At 52.9% G+C, this 18,945-nt stretch overlaps 1 protein-coding gene and 2 long non-coding RNA genes across 8 annotated transcripts in view; 2 read left to right on the forward strand and 1 right to left on the reverse strand.

Annotated features, from left to right (window-relative positions):
• The window catches only part of LOC104868263, a 52,533-nt gene that overhangs the window by 17,272 nt on the left and 16,316 nt on the right, over positions 1-18,945 (reverse strand). Inside the window, exons 4-6 of one of the 3 annotated variants that reach the window (XR_781983.2) lie at positions 18,360-18,395; positions 17,229-17,289; positions 9,279-9,416 (exon numbers count right to left, since the gene is read on the reverse strand). This is a non-coding gene — a long non-coding RNA (uncharacterized LOC104868263). Of the gene's footprint in view, positions 1-7,676; positions 9,432-17,228; positions 17,290-18,359; positions 18,396-18,945 lie in introns of those variants that run through there. The other 2 variants (XR_781981.1, XR_781982.1) reach the window with 2 other exon arrangements.
• On the forward strand, positions 385-6,261 carry Slc22a6 (solute carrier family 22 member 6). 3 transcript variants are annotated; one of them, XM_010632954.3, is made up of 10 exons: positions 391-978; positions 1,195-1,298; positions 1,465-1,619; positions 2,412-2,580; positions 2,849-2,972; positions 3,053-3,168; positions 4,034-4,248; positions 4,340-4,448; positions 5,534-5,737; positions 5,835-6,254. In XM_010632954.3, the coding sequence occupies exons 1-10, from the start codon at positions 610-612 to the stop codon at positions 5,923-5,925; spliced, it is 1,656 nt and encodes a 551-aa protein (XP_010631256.1). In that variant the 5' UTR covers positions 391-609; the 3' UTR covers positions 5,926-6,254. The 3 variants fall into 3 exon arrangements, with proteins under 3 accessions (XP_010631257.1, XP_010631258.1, XP_010631256.1); XM_010632955.3 differs by lacking the exons at positions 1,195-1,298; positions 2,849-2,972 and having other exon boundaries at positions 385-978; positions 3,017-3,168; positions 5,835-6,261; XM_010632956.3 differs by lacking the exons at positions 1,195-1,298; positions 2,849-2,972 and having other exon boundaries at positions 389-978; positions 5,835-6,260.
• Positions 11,239-15,537, forward strand: LOC117283535. 2 transcript variants are annotated; one of them, XR_004514580.1, is made up of 5 exons: positions 11,239-11,338; positions 11,549-11,681; positions 12,700-12,766; positions 13,293-13,425; positions 15,375-15,537. It is a non-coding gene; the product is annotated as an uncharacterized LOC117283535 (long non-coding RNA). The 2 variants fall into 2 exon arrangements; XR_004514579.1 differs by having other exon boundaries at positions 11,239-11,681.

Here is an 18,945-nt window from a genome sequence, read left to right on the forward strand (position 1 = left end):
TATCCCAACCAGTGTCTTGGAGTAAGTGCATTCAGTGCAATGTGCAAGACAACTCACACTTTTCAAGCATTATTCCCTGAACTGAAGTTCAATTTTCCTTGGCAACCTTCCCAAAGAGACTGTTCCCATCCTGTCCACTAAAAAGGACACAAGAGGCCCCACACACTCCTTGGGCTGTCTCCTCACTATCAGAGACACAGAGGTCCTGCTGTGTCCCTTTCTGCTCCCAGGTGCCTGGCGCAACCCTCTCTCCTCTCCTGCCTCATCCACCCTTTCCTGCCCTTTACACCCACTTGGAGAAATTCCACGGATACAGGGAGTCCTCGCAGGGTTAATCCTGCTGACCCTCAGTCACACTTTAACTCATTCCCTCTGGGCCAAGGATTAAAAGCTGCCAGCGTCAGGGTCAGGGCTGTCCAGACCCCAAAGTGAGGAGAAGCTGCAGGGGAAGGGAGGGACAGAACCAGGCTGAGGAGGAGGAGGAGGAGCCCGGGCTGAAGCCCTGCAGAGCCTCAGCCCAGACACAGCTGCCGGCAGAGGACGGAGGACAGACAGGCAGTCAGTGGCCCCGAGACAACGTCTTATCCCTGCCACCAGCCGGGCGGCTCCATGGCCTTCAACGACCTCCTGAAGCAGGTGGGGGGTGTTGGCCGCTTCCAGCAGATCCAGGTTGCCCTGACGGTCCTGCCACTGCTCCTGATGGCCTCACACAACACCCTGCAGAACTTCACAGCTGCCATCCCCCGCCACCGCTGCCGCCCGCCTCCCAACGCCAGCCTCATCACGGATGGGGATCTGGAGGCCTGGCTGCCCCAGGACCCACGGGGGCAGCCTGAGTCCTGCCTGCGCTTTGCCACTCTGAGGCGGGGACCACCCCTCACCAACAGCACCGCAGCCAACATCACAGAGGCCGTGGAGCCCTGCATAGACGGCTGGGTCTACGACAACAGCACCTTCCTGTCCACCATCGTGACAGAGGTGAGGATGGTGCCCCTTCAGGGACACATACACATCTGCACATGACACACACATGCCCACAGAGGGACACACTCTCATGTGCATACACGTATACATGCACACACATGAACACAGGCATGGGAGCTGCTGGGTTGGAGGTAGAGCCCTCAGACCTGGGACCTGGAAGCCAAGGTATCAGGGATGAGGCTACCGGCCTGAGCTCACCCCTCCCCGCAGTGGGACCTCGTGTGCTCACACCGGGCACTCCGCCAGCTGGCTCAGTCCCTCTACATGGTCGGGGTGCTACTAGGTGCCATGTCCTTCGGCCACCTGGCAGACAGGTCAGTGCAGGGCTTGGCCCGGGACAGAGTGGGTGGGGGATCTGCCTCTTAGGGGCTGCTTTGGGAACCGTTAGCCCCAGCCTCGCAATGCAGCCCAAGTCCTCAACACCCCAGCCAGGTCTCGCCTGGCCCCCGCCCAGCCCAGCTGAGGTCTCCCCTCCCCCAGGCTGGGCCGCCGCAAGGTGCTGATCCTGAACTACCTGCAGACAGCCGTGTCGGGGACCTGCGCTGCCTATGCCCCCAACTTCCCCCTCTACTGCACCTTCCGGCTGCTCTCAGGCATGTCCCTGGCCAGCATCGTGATCAACTCCATGACAATAAGTGCGAACCCACCCCACCTCCCTCCCTGCCTGCCCCCTCCCTGCCTCACTGCCTGAACACCCCCCCCATTTAGAAAAGTGATCAGAGACACCCTGTCAGAGCAGCAAGGCAACAAGGGGGTGGAGGCAGATCCAAGCCGGGCGAGAGGGAGTGGTGGGCACTGAATTGAAGGAGACGAGGCCGTCCAAGACCCTACCATGCCTTGCTGCTCAGGCCAAGAGTGTATCCACTTCTGTATGATCCAGGTGGATGTTGGAATGCTGTTTCGAATCATCACAGGAGCCCACACCACAGGACACATCACACTCACATACATGCACCCATGCACCCATGCACACATGCATTCACACACACAAACACATACCTACATACACACACTCAAACACGGTCTCTCAAATAAGGACTCAGAGGCTAGGGAGAGAGGAGCAGATTTATCCCAGAAAGGAACCCAGGACCTGGGGTCCCCTGGACTAGGAAAGGAGCTGTGCTGGGCTCCACTGGACAGGACAGCCCAAGTCCCATCGTCCCAGCCCCAATCACAGCCAGGCAGTCCCACAGTGGAGAGTCCCTGAGGGGACCACAGGGGCATGACTGCTATGAGGACAGGGGTCAGGGGCACTGTGAAGACAGGGAGCTCTGGCCAGGAGAGCATGGGGCAGGAGCAGGCCACAGTGTGGGCAGCCCCAATGCCTCCCTTCCCTCACAACAACTCTCCCTGGAGCCTGGAGACCGGGGCTGGGTCTGCCCACCCCATGCCCAGTGCAGTGCCTGCCCTGTGCTGTCGTCTCACAGATGTGGAGTGGATGCCCATTCACACACGCGCCTACGTGGGCACCCTGATTGGCTACACCTACAGTCTGGGCCAGTTCCTGCTGGCCGGCCTGGCCTATGCTGTGCCTCACTGGCGCCACCTGCAGCTCCTGGTCTCTGTGCCCTTCTACGCCTTCTTCCTGTACTCCTGGTGCGCGGCTGCGGGGGGGTGGGGTGCTACGGGGCCCCTGGGGGACTGCCAGGGACCAGCCACTTCCCCAAAGCTCCCTACTACACACACAGAGGTCACCTCAATCCATCCCCAGGCCACCAGGCACAGAGCTGGTGGCCCTGGGGACCAAGCCCCGCCCCGAGGTCCTCAGGAGAGGGGAGCAGCAAGGCTCCTGGATCCCCTACCCTAGCAACCCCTCAGAGGCCCAGCCCCAGCCTGGCCTAGCCCTGAGCCTGCCAACCCCCAGGTTCTTCATTGAGTCGGCCCGCTGGCTCTCCTCTCGAGGGAGGTTGGACCTCACACTGAGCACCCTGCAGAGAGTGGCTCGGATCAACGGGAAGCAGGCAGAGGGGGCCAAACTGAGCCTGGAGGTGAGGACCCCAGACCTGTAAGACCAGAGCTGGGGCTTCTCTAGGTCACTTCGAGAGGCCTGAGCCCCACCCACCTCCAGGTGCTCCGGACCAGTCTGCAGAAGGAACTGACCCTGGACAAAGGCCAGGCCTCCGCCATGGACCTGCTACGCTGCCCTGCCCTCCGCCGCCTCTTCCTCTGCCTCTCCATGCTGTGGTAGGCTCGGTAGAGGTGCACAGATACACAGAGGTGTGGTGACCAACTGCCCCAGGGACAGAGCTAGTACGAGGGCATGGATGTGAGGAAAGGGAGGAAAGATCTGCAGGCCTGCTATTTGGGGCAGCCACCGCCCAGGGACATCCCTGGATCAAATGCCCTGCAGCCCCAACTCAGTCTCGGCTCCTCACCAGCCCTGTGCTAATCCCACCAGGGCCAGGAGCCTCCAGGGCAGCTTGGCAGAGACCACCATGTCCTGCAAGGCCCTCAGGCTATCTGGGTCCTGGTGCCTGATGGAAACAGACATAAGAGAACGTGCACCGTCTCCAGAGCAAACACTGGCCAAGGCCCACAGACACCCAGAGAACCTTCCCTGTCCACACTCCGCTCTCTTCCCGTCACCACAGTCCCGTATCCAAAGGAGTAGCTTCGTTCCCAGGGTTCTCTCAGCTGCAGATTCTGTCCAAAACCTGAGTTTCACACTGTAAGCTCCTGACGTCTTCCTAGAACCTCCATTCCAGGGCCACAGATAGGTCCCGGGCACCCTGTCCCTCCCCGGCACCTTGGCCCTAAAATGTAGACTGGACATTGGCCTGTCCTCCTTTATCCCAGCATCAGCATATAAGATAAAGACAGAAACCACACAGTTCCCACACAGCGGGAGCTGTGAACCCCCACACACAGGGACCTGGTTATCAGGAGCGTGAGCTCCAGGGTGCTGAAGGATGATGACCCAGCGTTCAAGTGAGAAGCTACGAGTGCAGTTAAATGTCCAAAGAAACATCACCAAGGGACCTGGGCTGCTCACCTTGCTTCTTTGCACCCTTTGTTCGGCCTCCTAACCAGCCCCTCCCACCCCTGCTAGGTTTGCCACCAGCTTTGCCTACTATGGGCTGGTAATGGACCTGCAGGGCTTTGGAGTCAGCATCTACCTGATCCAGGTGATCTTCGGTGCCGTAGATCTGCCTGCCAAGCTTGTGTGCTTCCTGGTCATCAATTCCCTGGGCCGACGACCAGCGCAGGCAGCCTCCCTCCTGTTGGCGGGCATCTGCATCCTGGTGAATGCAGTGATACCCCAGGGTGAGCACCCAAATTTGGCCCATCCCAGAAGTGGCCCTTCTTCTCCCAGCCCCACTCCCAGTGCCCGAGCTGTCCTCTCCTTTCTCCCCAGACCAGACAGTAGTCCGCACCTCCCTCGCCGTGCTGGGGAAGGGGTGTTTGGCTTCCTCCTTCAATTGCATCTTCCTGTACACGGGGGAGCTGTACCCCACCGTAATCCGGTGAGTGAGGTGGGGGCGGGGCTGGGGGACATCATCCTGCAAATGGTCAGACCCAGCCCCCACGGCAGCTGCTCAACTCATAACTCGGGTCTGGAAAGCACGGTTCGCACCCCCAGCCAAGGCAAGGTGGGGAGCACAGGGACACATCTCAGAGGCAGACTAAGGAGTTCCCAAAACACACTGAAAGCTGCCACCAACCTGAGCTTCATCTTTAAGCCAAGAATGTATAACCAAGAACATGAACACAACGTCCCTTCCAACCACAGAAGCAACGTGGATTGTATGGGCCAGGAAAATATCACCAGCTCTTTGGAGCCCAAAGATGGGGGTGGTTAGGAAACCTGTCTATTTTAAGGCCGGATGCAAAATTCACCTGAGATGTCACACAGAAATGTCAGGTTTCCTTGGCTACTTGGGCGAGAAGCCCAGGGTCCCAGGTGCCACATCCTTCTGAGATCCAGGAAAGAGTGTTGGTGTAAAGCTCTTGCCATGTGCAAGGCTGTTGTGAACTTTCTCCAGGATTAACTCACCTGTCCTCAAGAGAAGCCAGTGAGGCAGACACCACCACTCTTCCCATCCCAGGAATGCAAACAGAAGGCACAGAAAGGTCAGATGACTTCTCTGACACCTCACAGCCAGAGAAGCCAGGGAGTCAGCATTTGAGCCCCACACAGGCTGCCCTGTGAGGCCACACCTTGTCCCCCTCTCCCTGCAATGCCCTCACATGTTCCTAACAGGCAGAGTCCTCATCCTTACCAGGGGGAACTGCATCTAGTGTGTGCAGCTGGGGCCATGAAACCCCACAGTCATACGGGTGATCTAAGAACTATTGACCTAACCCTCTCACCAAGCCTCCCATTTGACAGCTCAGGAAACTGAGGCCCAGAGACGGAAAGGGACTTGCTCAAGGTCACACAGCAAGTTAAGAGCAGAGGCAAAATCCAATCTCACAACTCCTGATTTCCTTTTTAAAGTCACCAAAATACAAGTCAAAGTCACCTCCTACTGTAGGGGAGAATGGTAGTACAAGTCAGGGTTGGGGCAGTGTCCTGGCTGCGACAAACACTGCGACCTCTAACCTGCAGGCAGACAGGCTTGGGCATGGGCAGCACCCTGGCCCGGGTGGGCAGCATCGTGAGCCCCCTAGTGAGCATGACCACCGAGCTCTACCCCACTGCACCTCTTTTCATCTTCGGCGCCATCCCTGTGGCCGCCAGCGCCGCCACAGCCTTGCTGCCCGAGACACGGGGCCAGCCACTGCCCGACACTGTGCAGGACCTGGACAGCAGGTAGGGCCTGTGGGCCAGGCCAGCCTTCCACCCTGCAGAGCCCCACCCAACTCTCCAGCCTGGCCACACACTCAGAGATCTGCTCTCCCCACCCCAGGAGGACAGGGAGACTGAGGCAGCCCCAGCAGGAGCAGCAGAAGCAGATGGTGCCACTCCAGGGCACCACCCAGGAGAAAGATGGACTCTGAGACCCGAGCCTCCTATGGGCCCAAGCCTTGTACCTGGAGAGGCACAGCCACTTGGGGTCTGTGGCTCAAGGATCCCTGCCCAAGATCACATAATTAAAAAGTTTGGCTATATGCAGTGTCTTGAATCCAACAGTCCTCCTGAGTCAGCTGACCTCACTCAGCCCAGGAGTCACACAGTGCTGTCCCACCTCTGCCTGTCCCGACCTCCCATCTCCAATACAGGTCACCCCAGCTCTTTACAACCACTCCAGATGGTGAGAAAAGTATGTCTTAGCCACGGCAGGGGAGTACTAGTGCTCTGGGAGGCTGAAGCAGTAAGACTGCAAGTTCCAGCCCAGCCTGGGCAACTTAGCAACCTAGCAGAACTTGTCTCAAAATAAAAAATATAAAGGGAGGGCCAGGAATTTAGCTCAGTGGTTCTACCACATGCCTCACAAGCACAAGGTCCTAAGTTCAATGCCTAGTACCAAAAATTAATTAAGTAATTAATTGATTAAAAAATGAATAAAAGGGGAAGGCTGGGGATTTAGCTCAGTGGTGCTGCACCTGCCTCACAAGCATAAGGTCCTAAATTCAATCCCCAGAACAGGAGAAAAAAAATAAAGAATAAATAAATAAACAATAAAAAGGAGCTCAGATGCAGCTCAGTGCAAAGGTCCTGCGTTCACTCCCCAGTACTGTCAGATGAAAAGTAAAAGTCTCTTAGTTCGGCCCGTTCTTCACTCCATCTCTAATTTATTCAAATATTTCTGAGAGTTTTAATGAGAAACCTCATGTCCAGCCCCGCCCAGAAATTGACAAGAGAGCAAGCTGATCACAGCCAATCAGAGGCTTGATTTCAGCTCCTTGCCCCTTGTGGGAGCAGAGGAGGAAATGAACCATAGCTGTGACCTCAGGCTTCACAGCTGGTACCACTGAGTCACCAGGTGACCGCAGGTCCAGACCAACACCAGCTGCCTCTTTTGTTCTGAGGCTGGCTCCCTCCTCTGGCTGCCTCTCTGAGCCTCTGCCAACCCCAGGGGCCACAGCTGGAGGAGGGGAGGGAGGTGGGGAACCTGAGCCCCAGCCACAGGTTAAGGCCTTTCCCCTCCAATAGCCTTCTTAGCTCCCTGCTTTACAGGTGAGGAGATGGAGGCACAGAGCAGCCTTGGATCTGCCTAGATTTGCACAGCCACTGGACTGTGGCTGCAGGGTTAGATCCAGACAACGGGCCCATCCCTCTATGCCAGGGGCTGCAGAGCCTGAGACTTCAGCTTCTGCACCCCAGGGCCCCGTTTCTCCTTCCTGCCGGAGTGCGAAAGGGACAGGGAGAAGGGTGGTTGAGGAGGAGCTGTGAAGGACAAGGAAGGTGGTTCAGAGTGCGCCTGCAGAGACAGGCAGCTCATCAGCACCTGCGGATGCAGCGCTGGGGCCTGCTGTGCTCCGCTGGCCAACACTTGTCCCAGTCCCTCGGCCCCAGGGAAAGCCACGTCCATCCAGCCACACACACTGTTCTCTAGGCAGTATGGGCTTGGGTGAGTTGGGCTGGGTTGTCAGAGCAGTGGCCTGGAGGATCTGGGGAGAGTGACGGCTACTCTGATAGGATGCTCAGGACTAAGCTGACCCAGGTAAACCTCCATCACCCACCCTCCTGGAGCCTTGAAGATGTGGCTTTCTTGGGTTGCCAATCCCGGTTCTCCTTGAGGATCCTTCAGTGCCTGAGGACCAAGGGCCGTCTTGGCTGCCACTCCTCACAGCCTACAGCAGGGTACAGGTCTGAGACTCGGTGGACCCACGCTGGGGTCCACCCTGCTTCTGCCGACCTGGGGGTTTTGAGTCTCTTCCTGACCCCTGCCTGCAAATCCAAGGAGCGGCTCTGTTGTGTTCTGACTCCGGTGGATGTCTCGCCCCAAACAAATCACCTGGCATGTGCACTGGGGCCCAACAACGCTGCCTGGAACCAGCCTTCACCTCCGCAGCTGCATCCCTACCACAAAATCCTGTGTGCTAATTAGAAGCTTGGCCTCCCCACCCCTGGCTCCTGGCCCCACACACCTAGCACTCCTGAGCACACAGAACCTTGTTAGTCTGGTTCTCATCCCTGTGATGCAATGCTTGAGGGGAGCTAACTTTATTTAAGAGGCTGATTTGAGCTCATGGTTTATTCCATGGCTGAGGGCCCCCCACTTATTGTTGCCAAATGAGAGTAATTTCTGATCATTTTCAACCAAATTACATTTGGTGTTGACAAATAAAAGGTGAGCTGGAACCAGAGGTTGAGGAGGACAAGCAGCCTGCTGAGCTGGAGTCAGTCTGGAGGCAGGGCAGATTCTCCTGGAGCCTCATCCAGGAGCATCCCAGCGGCTGCTGGTTTCAGACATTGGCCCCACACCTACAAGAGACTCGGTCTGGCTGCTTGTGGTGATGTATTCACAACAGTGATGGAAAGCAACTCGAACTCTGTTCTCAAACTCCTCTAAGAGGCCGGGAGGCTTAACCGTCTGTGCACAACAGTCTTGGTGGGGATGGGGCTCTGATGTCCCAATCTCCACAGGCCTGCCACTCCCCGCGCCTGCTGTCTCACCAGGTACACAGGATTTAGCTCAGCTGCTGAGCCCTATAGATGGGCCCTCTGTGCATCCTAGATGCCACTCTGCTGAATTCCTGCTCGTACTCAGTAGGTGCGTGAACATTTTGGAAGAAAAAAATGGTTACAAGTAGAGGGACCAAAAAAAACCACTATGGGGACTCCTTGGCCTCATGTGCTACCTTCATGGAAATTGTCTTCAATCCTTTCCAAGATGTGCCTGTCTCCGTGTGACTCAGGCCGATGTCCTAGAACTGAGGCTGCATCCATGGTCATTTCCCAGGAAAAGAGGTCCCACTGCTCCTGAGCCTGCACCCGAGAAGCCCACACCCAGCAGGAAGCATCTTGCAAGCTGCAATCACAGAAGCCAAGCCGCCCGAGCGACCAAGTTGGCCAAGGTTCAGAGGCAGAAAATGCTGAGTCTGAACCAGACACCTGGAAGTGTGGCCACCACTGGTCACCAGAGAGAGAAGTAGAGATGACACAGAAGGACAGGGTTGCCCAGGGTTTGGTGATGTCACTTAGCCATGCCAAGCCACCTGCCTATCCGCATGCAATCCAAAAACCATTGTCCTTTCAAAAGCATTAAAGATGGAAGGAGGCTGGGGCTGCAGCTCACAGCATGGTTCCTGCCCAGCATGTACAAGGGCCTGGTCTGGTGCCTAGCAGTGAAAAAAGTAGGAATGGAAAAGGAGAAGCTTCAGCCAACAGGGAAGAACAGAGCTCACGTTACCCTCCCGACGTAGACAGCCAGAGAACTGCAGGGAGTAGGAAACAGTGTTCTCACCTGGGACTGAAAAGGAACACAGCCCTCGATGCACAGTCTTCCACCTGGAAGCTGCTCTGGGACCGCAGCACAGAGGTCTGAAGCCTTGCAGAGTGGGGTCAAGGAAAGTGGAGTTCACCGCGGCCAGTCAGCTCAAACCTGCAGAGGAGAGAGCTGCACAAGCTTACGGCTCCAGAGGCCTGCAGGATGTTGCTTAAAAACTCTAACCTCAGTAAAGAGAAATCAGAACCCAAACTTAAACATTGGCCCCAAAACAGAGCACACACAGCAGAAGACACAATGAAGGCTCCACATCATCAGCTACCAGGAAAATGCAAAGCAACGCTCAGTGAGACCCTTTGCAACCCCACGTGTGGCTGAGAACTCACCCTGGGGCAGCCCAGCCCCCTGAGGGCTCTGTGGATCTCCCCAGCTGGACCCTCTGATTGGACTTCAGCCTCTCAACACCATGTGACCAAGGCTCAGCACCCTGAACTCCCCCACAGAGAATCCCCATGGCTGCAGGGACAATGCTGTCTGCCCACACTGCTGAAACCAAGTCCTCCAGCCTTCCCCACAATTTCCCCGCCACTCAGTGGGCTATCGACAACTCTGATTAAACAAGAAAAATAAAGTAAAAGCCTGGCCATAGCAAGGGGTTGGCACGACTGTGGAGTCTCTGGAACTCTCACACCTTGCTGTGAGGGATATAAACTTTGGAAACACTTTGGAAAACCATTTGATAGTTTCCAATACAGTTAAAGCCGTCAACATTCCACCTCCACAGGCTCTTCAGTGTGAGTTCAGCCACCATGGATCTGAAGTATTCTTAGAAACGACAGCTATACTGAGCACGCCCAGGCCCTTTTCCTCATCGTTCTGCCTAAGCCACCCACTACAGCACCTGTCCACACAGCACTTACATCCTGTTAGGGTTATGAGGGTCCTAAAGATAAAGTAACAGGTCTGGGAGGACATTCTTGGGCTCTCCGTGAACCCTGAGCCATTTCACCAGCAGAACCTAGCATCCTCAGACTGGTGTCTTTGGAGAACCCTGCCACCAGCCCCAACCTTCTGTGACCCCGCACTGCCACCTCAAGGTACGACGTGTTCACCCAAGAGAAACACGGTGCATGTTCACTCACAGCCCACAAAGTCACAGTGATTTCACTTACACTAGTTAAAAACTCAGAACAACACAAACCTTCACTGACAGGTGAGGACAACAACCTCCGATCGCACATATAATGACTACTACTAGGCAATAAAAGGGAATCAACTATCCCTGCGCTCTTGTGGTTCACACCTGGAACGTCCCCCAGGGCCTCACATGCACAGAGCTGGGCTCTTCGAAGGTGGCTGGACCATGGCAGCACCATGCTCTTCAGAGGACTCATCCCAGCCTGGGAAGGACACGCGCACCCTGCCCAGTCACTCCCCACCAGGCTCCACCTGCCATAGCAAGTCAGCTGGAGCCCCCAGAGTCCAACCACCTTCCAAAACCCCCACCTCAACATGCACGAGGTTCTTGGAGGTACCTATATCCAAACTACGACACCCAGCTACTCAGGAGGCTGAGGCAGGAGGATCACAAGTTTAAGCTCAGCCTGAGCAACTTAGTGACTTAGCAAGATCTTATCTCAAAATAAAACAAGAAAAAAGAGGCCGAGGTCTCCAGTACCACAAAGAAAGAAAAAGAAAGAAAGAAAGAAAGAAAGAAAGAAAGAAAGAAAGAAAGAAAGAAAGAAAGAAAGAAAGAAAGAAAGAAAGAAAGAAAGAAAGAAAAAAGGAAGGAAGAACCAGGACACCAAAGAATGTATATTTGTTGTGGTTTACCTCAAGAATGTCCCACAGAGGCTGTGAGGTGAGTAGCTCCCCTCTGCCCAGGCCACTCTGAGCCTTCGGGGCATAGACCAAAACTCCTGAAACTGAGCCAAAATAAACCAGTCTTCCTTTAATGTGCAGGTGCCAGAGACTTTGTCCCAGGCGTGAGGAAAGTGACTGAGACTACATTGTTCACTCGATAAGCCCATTGCCAAGGGCAGGTGATGAAGATGGACTGGCTGCAGTACTAGAGTTTGGTGGGTGTTATGGAATCGTCACATACGTTTTAAAAATCCCAAAGTGTGTCAAAGTGTGCCCTCTGAAATGACACCCGGGAGTCACACAGAATGGTATCTACTGTAATATTACGGTAAACATTCATTTTCCTCAAGTATTTGAGGTGAATTGTGGTGGACATTTCCTGGGTTTTAGCTGGTTGACATGTGAAGCTTTTTCCTGTCCCCTAGCTGTGGATCTGGGAACCAGCTATCCCCACATGCAGCTCCTGAAAACTACTCGGGCCATGAAGCCCACTCGGGGCTTGACTCTCGGAAACCGGCACAAAGCCACAGTGGAGAAAGTGACCACACTGTCACCACGGTGAGTGCAGGGGAGGGGATGAGCTTCTCAGAGTGTCCCCTGACACCTGGCCAGCCTGCAGGGCTCCTGCCCACCTCTGAGCCAGATGCTTGGCTTTCCCATCAAGACCATAGATTACCCGCTATCCTGCTAGTGGTTTTTCTGCAGCTCAAGCTGTCCACAGTCTGTTTCTGCCACTGACATTCGATAACCCTAACTGATCCAGCTCTCCGGCCACCCAGCCCCGCCATCATAGGCTGGAGTTTGTAGGTGCTTCCTGCTTGTTTCCTACACTGGGAGTGTTAGGACTTTTCAGGTGCAAATAACACAGAACTCGAACTGGGGGCTGCTGGCTCCCATGTCTCAGGCACCGGCACCATCATGGTCCCAGGCTCCCTTCAGACCTCTGCTCTGTGAGCCGCAACTTCCCTCATGGCAGCCAGAGGCTGTGGTGGCTACAGAAGGGAAGCCACACCTCACTCTCTCGGGAGCAAGACGTCCCTTTGGAAGTACTTCTCCAGAAGCCACCTCCTCCACAAGGGGCTTTCTGCTACTCTCCTCGGCTAGAACTGTGGCCCCATAGGCGTGGCACTTTCGGGGTATGCTGTAGTCTGAATCTTAAATATCCCCTCAAAGCCCTCAAGGCCTTGACCCCAGCCCAAACACTATGAGTAGTGCAGGAAACAATGCGAGGTGGGGCCGGGGGAGGGCTGAAGGCAGTGTAGGACCCCGTTCTTTCGGGTGGAGGTGAGCAGTTTTGCTCTTCCATGCCCTTCCACCGTGACGAGCTCCTCACTGCAGACACCAAGGTCGACTGTGGGATTCCTTTCTAAGTTGACTCCTCTCAGGTATGTGTTGTCGCGGTGGAAATCCAATAGATACAGGGCTCCACAGCCAAATACCAAAGAGCAGACAGCACAAATGACAGAGGCTGGAGACCCTCAGCGGGCATCAGCAGGCATGGCCTCTCCTGGGCCTCTGTCCTTGGCTGGCAGATGCTGGCCTCCTCACTGTGTCTGAATATGGCCTTCCCTCCCAGGGTTCTTCCTTCTCACGAGGACATCATTCCTGCCGAATCAGGACTCCTCCTGTGGCCTTGCCTAACTGTAAGTAGTTCCTCAAAGGCTCTGCTCTGAACATAGTCACCCTGGAATACAGGTATCAACACATGGGTAGGAGGACATGGCGCCAAAGGCCTGAAGTGGTGTAGACCCCAATAGGCCCAGGCTCCTGCTGGCTGTTCACTGTGTCACATGCACTGGCTCAGTTCTGAGAAGGAGAGGGTTGTAGAGAGAAAGCCACACTGCTGACGTCTGGCCAAAATCGGCTCCTCTGAAGAAGGTTACAGCAGGCACAGCCCCTGCCCTGAGCAAAGGCCCAGGGCTGTGACTCTAGGAGAGGAGGGAGTCAGGGCCCTAAGGACTCCTCGAGGCACATTTCTGTGTCTCCTCAGCCCAACTTGAAGGTGGGAAGACCTGGCTCTTGAGTGTGAAGAGCTCGGCACAAGCTTCATGCCCAAAGCACCTTGGCCCTTCCTTCTCCCACACAGGAAGGCGCCCGTTCCATCTACCAGGCCACACCCCTCTGTCACATGGTCACGTCTCCCACCTGACCCAACTCCATGTCCTTCAGACCCAGACAGGCTGCTGACAAGATGACAACCAAGACTCCATTCTCAAGTCGCAGTGACACACGGCGCCTCAAAATAAGTCACAAAAACCCCGTGAACCTCACAGGGCCTGGGGCTCCAGCAAAACCAGACCTGGTGAGCAGAGGAGAAAACACAGTTGATCTCCCTCCCTACCCTGAAGAACAGGAAACAGATGGCTCCAGGCTGAGGCCTCAGCCCCTAGCTCTCCACAGGGCCTCCTGAAGGAGGTGGGGGTTCTTGCTGCAGGTGCAGGACCCCCTGGGAGTCCTGCCCCCCCAATTCCTTCATCACACCTGCACAGTTTCATACCACCTTCCCAATCCCAGCACCAGTCTCATCAAGCACAGGGGCCAGGGTCCTGGATGGCCCTGGAGAGCGTGGGCAGCCCAAGCCCTGCCCATGGGGGCAGGCTTTCTGGATGACACAGAAACCTGTGCCAACAGCCGGGTCTTCTCATCCACCATTGTGATGAATGTGAGGAATCGGGGCCTAGGCCCCTGCTAACCTGTGAGTCTCCCCATCCCCACACAGGCACAGACGACAGGACCCTGAGTCAAGTTTGTCCAGATACAAGAAGACACTGGAGTTGCAAAGAGCTCACCCAAAACACTCAGGGGAGAGAACTGCTGTTGGATTTAGGGGCATGGAAGTAGAGAGCCACTCTGCCCCTCTCAGCCCCCACAGGAGAGGAACCAAGACAGGGACTTGATGTCCAGTGTCTCAGAATGACAAAGGCCCAGGGGAATTGGACCACTCCCCCGTAGGTACAGAAGCGGGGAGAAGAGCAGCGTAGGAGGTGGGGACCATTTCAGAGCAGGAGATTTCGGGCACAGTTTTAGAGACAGAAACAGTTTCCTGACATCATCTAGAAATAGCTCACAGTAGCCAGGCTAGGAACTGGAGTGCAGCCAAGGAGCTAAGATGGGAAAGATGAGGAAGGGGGGGGTTCTTTCAGTTCTAGCAGTTTAATACCTTCCCCCGAAGTGCACCCCCCGTGTTGGTCCCCCTGGCCCATTGAGCACCACATCAGGCTACATTCTGCCCCTCGTAGCTGTCACGTTGTTCATCCTCTTACATCTGCTCTATTCAATAGCCTTTTGGATGCAAAGAAAAAGAGCCCTCTTGGATCAGTTCGTGGGAAAAGGGGTTATGACTACAAGGATGCAGATTGTAGGTTAGGCTGGAGATGTCTGTCAGTAGTGGAGCACTTGACTAGTATGATCAAGGCCTTGAGTTCCAGCCCCACTACTGAAAAAAAAAAAGTGTCAGGGAACGCAAGGATAGGAAACAAAGTACATGCAGGCCTAGTGGAACTGGAAACAGAAGTTTATGCGCCAGAGGCGTTTCTATATGCTTAGCTCCATCTCTTTTCTCAACCCATCCCATCTGTGTACTTATCTTGCTAGAACACTGCTCATCACATTGGATCCATACCTCTCAAACTTACAGTCCATGCACCAAACGTGTTAGTGTATCTCTACTAATTTCTCAGAAAAAGGTCTAATCCACTTGGTGCAACATACTTATGAGCCACCCCTCCCCACATGGCTCCCGCATCCGCACACTTCACCTAATAAGAGTACCAAGGGTGAGCGCAGTGGGATTATGCAGCCCGCTGCCCGTTAGTCAGGGTGGTGCAAAGAGAAGCCTGGAGAAAGGACTGTGCTCAGGCCTAGCCCCACACTTTACTACTGCAACATCTGACCCTGGTTTAAAAGAAAATTTCCACTAGAAAGATCCAAGACGGAAAAAGAAGGTAAGTGAACACCAGATGCTGATAGAAATGTAAAGACCACGCTCAGGAGATTTCAGTTGGGAAGAAGGACTCCTCTGGCACTTGGACAGATGCCATGTGTGTTACACTCTGGCAGAAAATGTGTCTATATTTTGTCCGTGTCCTGAGATTTTGCAGAAATCTGAGATGAAGGACAGTGGTGGCTGAAATTTCAAAGCACCAACATTTACACCCTGGCATAGGTATAGTTTTATACCAGATTTATAATGAGAATTGGTAGGAAAGGAAGAGCAGAAAATTTTGAAAAACTTGAATTTTGTCTCTGAAGGAACCGTGTGAAAAGTTGGGGCCAGAGGAAGAGTGAATGCTGAAGAGATTATCACCATTAAAATGGAAACAAATACTGTGTACAGAGATAAGAAGAGAGACGCCTTGAGGATATCACAGGCTCAAGAGTACGTCAACTTCTTTTTTTTTGTTTGATTTTTTGAGACAGGGTCTCACTATGTAGTTGAGACTGGCCTGTAGCTCACTATGTAGCCCAGGCTGGTTTTGAACTCACAGAGATCCTCCTGCCTCAGCCTCCCATGTGCTGGAATTACAGGCTTGCGCCACCACACCTGGCTGCGAGTGTCAACCTTTCATGTGAAAAGAGAGTCCCTGGGATCCCTGCTAGAGAAGGGACTTCTAGGGAATTGGTTCCCTGAGACTCATCTCACTATGCTCAGCCATCCAGGCACTCAGCAGATACTGTAGCTGTGGTCCAAAGGGGCCCTGGTACGGCTTGTGCAGACAGCTGACCTTGGTGTCATCTGTGTGATATCAAAAGCATGCAAAATGCAAGAGCTATAGGGTCACGGAGGCTTCCACTCAGATTTCAGAAAAAGGCCTGGGAGGCCCAGCAAGGAGGTCTTAAGAGGACAGTGCATGAAACTGTTGGAATGAAGCCAAAGGCACAGTGGACACTCCAAGAAATTGGAGACGCCAGGAATGTGGAATATCTGCTGAAGAAAGCTGGAGCCCAAGAGAGAGGATACATGGGCTGCAACCAATAAGCCGTAGAGGTGGGACTGCCCACACCCTCTGGAACACATATCTGACCCAGACGCCGAATACAAAACTGGAGGACTTAATGTGTTGTTCACTTTTTTTTTTTTTTGTACTGGGGATCGAACTCAGGACCTCAAGCTTGCAAGGCAGGTGCACCACTGAGATAAATCCCCAGCCCTGTGTTGTCTTCTTGCTTTGAACTCACTTTCCCTCCCCATTCCTCCCTTTGAAAATGGGAGTGTTCTGCGCAGTGCCATTGTACCTTGGAATTATGTAATTTGTTTCTGATTTTTAGAAATCTTCACAGGTAAGAATTTTCCTTGAGCCTTTTGAAAAATGCTGGAACCATTGGAAACTTGAGGAAGAGATTGGTGAGTTTCAGGTTGTACACAGGAGAGTCATATTATGTTAGAAGGAATTATGAACTTCCTATTGTCTTATTTGAAGATTAAAAGGAGATGCTTGGGTATAGAGTTGACACAGGATGAGATGTAGCATTTAGGGCAGAGTGTCGACTTGATTGGCTTTGGGATCTTTCCAGGAGATTGTTGGAGATACTTCACTTCTGGGTGTGCCTGGGTGGGTCATGGAGCTCTGGCCTTAGGGTCTATGACTGGTCTCCCCAGCCTCTCTGGCACTGTTGTTCTATTCTGCTTCCTAGACACCATAAACTAAGCAGTTTTGCTCCTCCACACCATTCTGCCATGATGTTTCTGCTTTGTAGTAGATAACCATGGACTGAATCCCCTTAATACATGAACTAAATAGGGCTGGGGATTTGGCTCAGTGGTGCTGCCACCTGCCTCGCAAGCGCAAGGGCCCAAGTTCAATCCCCGGTACCAAAAAAGAAAGAAAGAAACCACCAAAACATGAACTAAATTAAACCTCTCTTCTAAGGAGGAGTTGGGGGTGGGTGGTGACTAAATACAGCCATTCCTTCTCCCTCTGATGCACACAAGCATCTTATGCAGCCCCTTCATGCATAGTTGTGGGAACTTCTCTTATTATTTGCCAGCCTAACTCAAATTCTGAGATAACTCTGTCCACTAATCTTAACTTGTGTTATCAGTCCTCCCAGTTCTGCTCCTTCTACTCTTCTTTCCAAGGTCAACTCAAAGAACTATCAACCTACCTGCAGCTCTTCTGTTCAAAACAGCAGGCAGTTTAATCCTAAATCTCAGATTTCCTGTTATCTAGAGCAAAGAATATAAATCAGTAAGCATCATGGATGTCCTTCTGAATTGGAATTCAGCAGCACTCTCTTCATCTTTTTAGTTTCAGTGGCTAACACTCACATAGTTCCCTGGAATCTGGAGACAATTCCAAATACGCAATCCAATCCTCTTCCAATGGGCACTGTAGATGGGGCCATCATCCACTGCCGCACGTGGCCCCAGGCACTAAACAGCCTATTTTATATAAGCACAGCCAAGATACCTCTTCCTTGAGCCACTAATATAAAAGCTGCCACTGCTCATGAGAACGGCTCATCAGGGTAACAGGCAAAACCCAGGGGCATGGCACCTTGCCTGGCAAGTGCAAGGTTCTAAATTCCATTCCTAATACTGAAAAAAAAAATGTGAATCTGGACCTTCCAGGATGTTAAGCAGTTCAAATGGCTCACAAGCCAACGGGAACTACTTAGGCAAGAGGCTTGATGGCAGTGAAGGCTTCTCCACCCTGGCTGCTGTGTGTCTGGTTAAGCACAGCATTGGTAGCCATGTGAGAGAGATACATCCCAAGTCAGCCCTTTGGGCAGAACTCCAAGTGACTCAGTTCCTCAAAGGGGTACTTCAACAGTGTGAATGCAAAGCAAAAAAATAATAATAATAATAAGTAAACATAAGAAAAAGATACTGGTTATGGGTTACAATGAAATCCCAATCCAGCTCCTTTTGTTTTCTTCTGAATTAAATAGCTTCGCAATAAGTAGCAGCTTCTGCCCTGGTCTGCAAGTGGCTCTCATTCAGCTCCAGCTACTTTGCATACACAGGGTGTCAAAGGCTCCCATGACCAAGGTACAGGAGGGCAGGGGGAATTGGTCCTGAAGACCCGGAGCTAGGAGCTGGGCTGAGGCTACGATCAGGACACTTGCTGACTCTCAGGTCCACTCCTCATTCATGCTGGGGGTGCACCGGGCGCAGGATGCTTTTCAGCATGGCCACTTGCCATTACAGGCTCACTCCTATCAAGTTGACATGAAGTTGACAAAGAAAAGAGCTTTCTGAGGGCTAGGGAAGGAACTCAGTGGGCAAGCTCTCACCTAGAATGCAGGAGGCTGTGGTTTCCCTCTTTAGTACTGCAAAAAGAAAAGAGAGAGAGAGAGATCCATCATAATGCTATTAAATAAATCAGACACAGAAGGGTAAATAGCACATGTTTTTTTTTTATGGGAGAAATCCAAAGTATACATAATTTAAGATAATAGAAGGTGATAAGGAATAGAGAGGTAATTCTCTTATTATTTTATTATGAATTTTTTATTTTTTCATAATATTAAAAAGACAGCATGGGCTGGGGATTTAGTTCAGAGACACCGTGCTTGCCTGGCAAGCACAAGGTCCTGAGTTCAATTTCCAGTATCAGAAGAAAAAATACAGGCAGGTAGACTTCATGGAGATGGGAGGGGTCTGGAGGGACAGGAGAAGAGGAGAAAGTAAAAAGGATCAAGATGCAATATGTATAGGTACCAATTCCCCATGATGAATGTCTTCATTGTGTGTTATAAATATATACTAATAAAAAAGCAAAGAGGAAAAAAATTTAAGGAAAAATTTTTTTAAATAAACATAAAATACTTCCCTTGCCCTGGTGTGACATTAGAGTTTTTTTTTAAAAAAAAAAAAAAA

This window comes from Fukomys damarensis, unplaced genomic scaffold (genome assembly GCF_012274545.1).
Source record: "Fukomys damarensis isolate Sample0158 unplaced genomic scaffold, DMR_v1.0_HiC HiC_scaffold_27, whole genome shotgun sequence".
NCBI lineage: Eukaryota > Metazoa > Chordata > Mammalia > Rodentia > Bathyergidae > Fukomys > Fukomys damarensis.

Excerpts from the sequence above, each read along its gene's own strand:
- Slc22a6 (XM_010632954.3), top strand. The coding sequence starts at position 610 with ATGGCCTTCAACGACCTCCTGAAGCAGGTGGGGGGTGTTGGCCGCTTC. Across the intron at positions 1,299-1,464 it reads TTCGGCCACCTGGCAGACAG|GCTGGGCCGCCGCAAGGTGC; the intron begins GTCAGTGCAGGG and ends CCCCTCCCCCAG. Across the intron at positions 1,620-2,411 it reads GATCAACTCCATGACAATAA|ATGTGGAGTGGATGCCCATT; the intron begins GTGCGAACCCAC and ends GTCGTCTCACAG.